Source organism: Cynoglossus semilaevis, chromosome 2 (assembly GCF_000523025.1).
Source record: "Cynoglossus semilaevis isolate Cse_v1.0 chromosome 2, Cse_v1.0, whole genome shotgun sequence".
Lineage (NCBI taxonomy): Eukaryota > Metazoa > Chordata > Actinopteri > Pleuronectiformes > Cynoglossidae > Cynoglossus > Cynoglossus semilaevis.
In genome coordinates, this window is record NC_024308.1 from 3,938,043 (window position 1) to 3,944,042 (window position 6,000).

The 6,000-nt window shown below is 39.4% G+C and overlaps 1 protein-coding gene across 6 annotated transcripts in view; it reads left to right on the plus strand.

Moving 5' to 3' along the window:
* camsap2a (calmodulin regulated spectrin-associated protein family, member 2a) overlaps positions 1 to 6,000 on the plus strand; it is a 28,164-nt gene that overhangs the window by 9,964 nt on the left and 12,200 nt on the right. For 4 of the 6 annotated variants that reach the window (XM_017043021.2, XM_008331712.3, XM_017043023.2 and 1 more), the window contains exons 3-6: positions 919 to 1,080; positions 2,639 to 2,719; positions 5,083 to 5,115; positions 5,459 to 5,600. In XM_017043021.2, the coding sequence (XP_016898510.1) occupies positions 919 to 1,080; positions 2,639 to 2,719; positions 5,083 to 5,115; positions 5,459 to 5,600 (418 nt within the window). The remainder of the gene's footprint in view (positions 1 to 918; positions 1,081 to 2,638; positions 2,720 to 5,082; positions 5,116 to 5,458; positions 5,601 to 6,000) is intronic. The other 2 variants (XM_017043025.2, XM_008331737.3) reach the window with 1 other exon arrangement.

The window sequence follows — 6,000 nt, forward strand, 5'->3', positions numbered from 1 at the left end:
CTCTTTAAATTATGTTGATTTTTTTTATAAAGTTGTGATGACAAATGGGCTATGGTCTCTAAGTTACTCCCAGTGGACACCTGTACACAAAAGTCAGTCTGTGTTGTCAGTAAGATGTCTTATTTTCATCCAAGGCCAGCAGTCACTGTGAGGAAATTGGGTCATGTAACCAGGGATGGATGCTCCTGTTTCCAGGGCAACAGCCACCAGGGAATGTTGAACCGGAGACAGGCTTTCAAATGTAGAATACAGAAAGAGTCCTGGTCCAGGTATAAACAAATGATTACACTTTCAATGTCGCACACCGAACCCGCCAACATTATTATGGTAATGCAGTGACTCAGATACACTTCAAAACACTGAACTCCAGTCAGTATTTTCATACAAATTAGAACAAATGGTTCACATTCTTGGCCTATTTTTACCCTCTGATTAAGGCAGAAACTCATTACAGACTCGTTACATCACAGGCTCCACGGAATGTTTCTTCAGAGCACAGTTGCCCTCTTATTATCTGTTAACATTGAATTTTTCAGACACAATTTCCAATTTGTGATTCGTTATTATCTTGTGTCCACGGTCATGAAAAACCCAGAAAAGTTTTGGGAAATTAATTTTCTAAGTCCCTAAAAAGTTATATAGGATGAGACAGAAATAAAAATGCTCTAACGTGCAATTACAATTGCTGTGCCTGGAGTCGCTGCTATTTCAAACGGCAAAGGCAAACAAATATGTGTCAAACACAACATCAACAGCAGTTTTAAAAGGTGTTGTGGGCATCAAAATTGAGTTATTTTCTTTTTTTTTTTTTGGTCTTGGAAATTAAATAAACGTTTATGATGAAGTCATGGCACTATTGCTAACTGGAGTGAGTTGTTCAATTTTCAATTTGTCTTCCCTTGTGTTTTGTTCTTCCAGAGTGCCCATCTGGCAATGATTGACACTCTAATGATGGCATTCGTCAAGGAGACTGTGAGCGTGGAGAAAATAATGGCCTGCGTTTCTCAATATTCATCCAGTGAAACCGAGGAGGAGCCTCCATATGATACAGAAGATGCAGTGACCACTTGGATAAACAAGGTGGGTAAAACTGGGTAGCAATAGTCGTTTCCCAAAGTGATGGACAGGGAAAGGCAACAAAGGCAAAAATAATTGGCATCTAAATTTGTCTGTATCTAAAACTGTCTGTATAAATCTACATTTTTTAAGTAGTCTGTATTGTCTATATTTATGACAAACTACTAAAAATAATCACTTTTAAAAATTTTAAAAAACTACATTTATATTTCGTATTAGATGTAAACAAATACAATGTAACTGTTTTGTTTTGTTTAAAGCTTGCCAGTTATTATTATAAAATGGTTATTATAAGTTATTATAAAATGGTTACTAAAATTAGCAAATATTTACCAAAAAGTAAAATGTAAGTACAACAGTGTCATTCTTCATGTGTGTTTTTCCTATGAGCATGTCACACTGTAGAACAAGCAAAGGCCTCAGGACTGTCACTTTGGTATGTAGCACGTTATAAGTAGGATTTACGGAGATGTTTGTACGCACTGTGCAAGACTAACGTTCAATCCACTTTATTCCAGTATCTGTCAAGAAGAAGGGTGGTGCACATTTTGTACATAATAACAGTTAATCTGACTTGGCTGTCGACCATCAAATTTGTTACGAAACAATTTATACACCGATTATACCTTCAACCCTCAGGTTAGGATCAGCTGTACTGAGGTGAATTAGAAATGTCAAAACATACTGTACCTATGTGTACTTCTCAGTACTGTATAGGTGGCATTGCGTGTAAAAAGTGCTATTTTTTTATTTCTGATACAAAGTAACGTGTCATCATTGTCATTATCTATGCAAGATGAAACAAGGCACTAAACTCCTGTGCCTTCTGAATTAAGTGTATTAAATCTAAGGGTGTTGGAGACAAGTTTGGACGTTTTTGTTGCAGCAAAAGCAACGGTGTCCTTCTGTACAATAGAGCCACATGTTGAGGCCTGTTTACTACATGAAAAGGACTGGGTACTGTTGTCATGTTTGTATTGACAGTTTTCATTTTAAATAATTGGATAGAAAGTGTTTTAACACTTGCACTCTCATTTCATTAAATTAATTATAACAATAATTTTCGACCTGTTTTGCACCACACGAAGAATTTAAATCAGTTGTTTTTAAAGCAGTCACTGAATCTGTCCTATGGTTCTGCTTCTGCTAAACGGCTGACAAGACTGTTTACATTTTTGTTAGAATCAGTGGTCTGCTGCAAGCACTGATCTTCACACACACACACACAAAGGGGTGTGGTCATGGAGTCCTACTGGTCAGACATATGGCTCTCTTTTGGGAGACCGTTTGCTTTCAAAAACCGAAAATTATTTTTAGTACACAAGGTGAAAATGGCTACCGACATTCTGCACAAGATAAACTGCAAGTGCTCCAAAAGTGGGTGAAAACGAATTTTGTTTCTTCAGCTGACTTCACCATAATTGTAAAGCACTTCAAAATCCTTCATCCTGAAACAATTTTTTCATCGTTGACCTTGAACAAATGTGTGAAACATTGAACGTCACAGTCAAGCTGCTGTCACAAAAGTTAAGATGAATCCTCTTTGTCCTCTACCTCACAGGTCAATGAATGCCTGAGAGACATTGTGATTCAGGAGCAGAAAAAAGAGCCTCAGAGTGCTGACCCTGCAGGGAGTCCACGGGTGGGTGCTCTTCTGTTTCCTCTCCATAAACTTCACGCCTCAAACTCATTCTCTACTGTACTGCCTTTTTGGTCCAAACCTCTTTTTCTAACTCCCTCTCTGTCACAGGTTATTTCAGGCAACAAAATTTGTTCTCACACTGTCAGTGTTGCAGTACAGTTGGAGAGATTTATTTAGAGTCACAGCCACATCCGTCGGGTTAAACCCAGTGTAGTAGTTAACTTCCACAGTGTTTGATGGCCTGACTATCATCTGTCCAAAAGCTACTGTAATACACAGGTCCAACTAGGCATTGGCCTGACTATCATCTGTCCAAAAGCTGCTGTGATACACACTAGGTCCAAAAATGACAATTTAACTGATACGGATAAATCTGCGAAAGTGACATCCAGTCATTTTGATGAAAGAAATTACAGTAGAGCCACACCTGCTCACAATGTGAACGTTAGCACCAGTTCAGTGGACCTCCCCCTCTCATGTATTTGCTGTATTATGACTGCAGTGTGAGTCACAAGTTCTGCCTCAGCCTCAGTCAGAAATAAAAACATGTTTCAGACTGGAGCTCACCAGGACAACAGTGTTTGAATGGGCCGAGTGTGGGAGGAAGGTGGGCGGGTGTATTTAGGAAAAAGGTGTGAAGTTCGGTTTGAAGAGGCAACGTCAGTGAGTCGTTTTTTATAATTCTAATTCTAAGGAAATGACCCAACATGGCAGCCTTTTACAGACTAACTGTGAAAATACACACACAAAAATGATCACTACCAAAGAGGTTCACTCTCTGAAACTATTGGATTATTTTTTATTGTAAAATTAAATAAAGTGCATAATTTTTTGCTTTAAAAATGGCCAAGAAACCACGGTCAGACGTGAGACGCCACAAAGACACTTGTCTGTCTGGAGCAGACCAGTCATATTGGTGGAACAAGAATACACAGGTCTTTACATGCCTGCAGCAGGACTTTAACATTACTACTCCACTCCAGAGTACAGGGAGCCACAGGAGGGAAGACAGAACAGGTGAAATGAGGAAGTTAGAGTAGAATGTTTGGAAACATCATTCTGGAACATCAAGATCAATACAGTAGTCCAGACAAGTCGTGGTAGAATGTAGTCATGAGTTTTTGTTTTTTTTCTAATCTTGCCTCAACATGATTGACCTCAGCTTGGCTAGCTGCCTGTCTAAGCCTGTCGAAGCCTTTGATTGATACAACAGGACTGATCTGAAGGTTGAATTTTAAACCAGTGTCAAAAATTACCCACAGGATAATGCATGTGTTTCTGAGGGTTTTTTTTTTACCAAAACAAAGACATTTTAATTTATTTTCACTCAAAATTACGGAGTTTAAAGACATCCATAAGTCGATGTTGTCAGTCTAGTCATTGTAGACAAATGTTGCCATGTCTGCGGCTCATTCCTACAGTCCAGTGTGTATGGCAGTGCTGTCACAAATGTATATAAAAGTCTGTCCATCCTGTTGTCCTATCAGCTTCAGACCACTCACTGATCCACTCAAACGTTGTTGGTTTGATTCCACTGAGTCTGTTCCACTGATGGCGTTGGAGTTTGTTTATCAGTCCCAGTGTTGATCAAATCAAGGAAATCAAAGAAATCCTACCACTGATCCGTTGTTTACAACAGAGAGGCAGTGTTCTCTCACAAGTCCCAGTTTGTAGTTGACAACCTGCCAGTTACTTTTCATACTTCACAGCATGGGGATGAGCTAATAGATAAAACAAGTTGGTTATGTTTAATCAAGTCAGTGGGTTTGTGATTTGATTTGTCAATGCTGCTGATCCTGCTTTATATAATCGTTCTCTTTTTTGTTAGCTAACTTTCTAAAAGTTTTTTTTTTTACCTCAAACATAATCAATCATAATATCAAGCTAGTAAAAGGCCATTCCTCAATCAAGCTTCTTTATTTAAACACATCAGTTCCCCTACATTACTGTCACTATGGAGGAAGGAAACGAATGAAATTAAAAGCCTGTTAATGTCATGTCCATAATTCAACTTAATGGGACTTGTACAAGCACCGAGTGAGACTACACTACGCTCTACTTTGTGTTAATTTAATACTTACACTCTGCTTTACACATGCCTGCTTTTAGTTCTATAGCAGTGACTATTACAAAGAAAATACAACCTCCAGCTTCTTTACCCATAAGCCACTGCAAAGAAGCCAACACTGCATTAGACTAATCTAATTAAGGAATGTTGAGGTGAATTTGTCTTTTTCCTCTCAAACCTGTCGTGTCTTTTTCTCTGTGTAACTAATTAATCACTAACTAATTGCACTAACAAAAATGTGTTGTCATTATTTTTTTCTGTTGCTCTGCTGTCCCTGCTGCTGCTGCTGCTGCAGTCTCCAACCAAGTGGTACATGAAGCTTGTGCCTGTAAGTCATCTGCTGCGTCCTCTGTGTTGAAGATGATTTGTTGACCATCTCTCGTGCTTCCTAACTTTGTGTCTCGTCTGCTATTGTTTTACCTGCATGTAACGTGTTGTGTAGCACAACTAAAAAATGTCCCTCACTGACTTAACTCTCTTTCTTTCATACCCATGTTACACGTTATTTCTTACAGATTGCTCCATTTTAAACTGCGAGTTGAACCATCTGCACATTCTGTCAAAATCTAGTTCTTATAATGCACGAGAACTGCTTCATGCCAGAGAAACAAAGTGGTCCTGGCTCAGTCTGTGAGTAAAGCAAACTTAATGCCTTTACATATGTTACATAGGCACGGTACAGGAAGGAGCAAACCTCCACCCCGTCAGACCTCTGGATCCCTCCTGTGGACAACCTGTTGAAAGACAGCACAGATGGCTCGGCCCTGGGGGCTCTGCTGCACTTCTACTGCCCCCAGCTGCTGTCACTGGAAGGTCAGGACTGGGGGTGGGTGGTAACAAGGGAACACTGATACCAGTGATTATTTTTCTATAATTTTCTGATAATTTTTTACCACTATTGAAATTTGAGGAAACACTTCCTGACAAGCACAGTGACGGGCTGGTCTAGTTCTTTTGAAGCATTCATTCGTTAAACATAGACTGTTTGCGAACATCTGCTGACACTTAATCACATGCTTGCTCATCAGTTACAATGTTGATAACGACTCACTTTCACCGTTTGCATACACAACTGTGGGGCTGAACTGAAAAAAAAGCTCCGGGAGAATAGAAAGATCAATCACTCAAGATTCTTCACACTGCTCCACCCAAACGTTAATGACACCCCTTCCCACCGTCTCTATTGGTCGGTCATTAAGAAACCACAGCACTT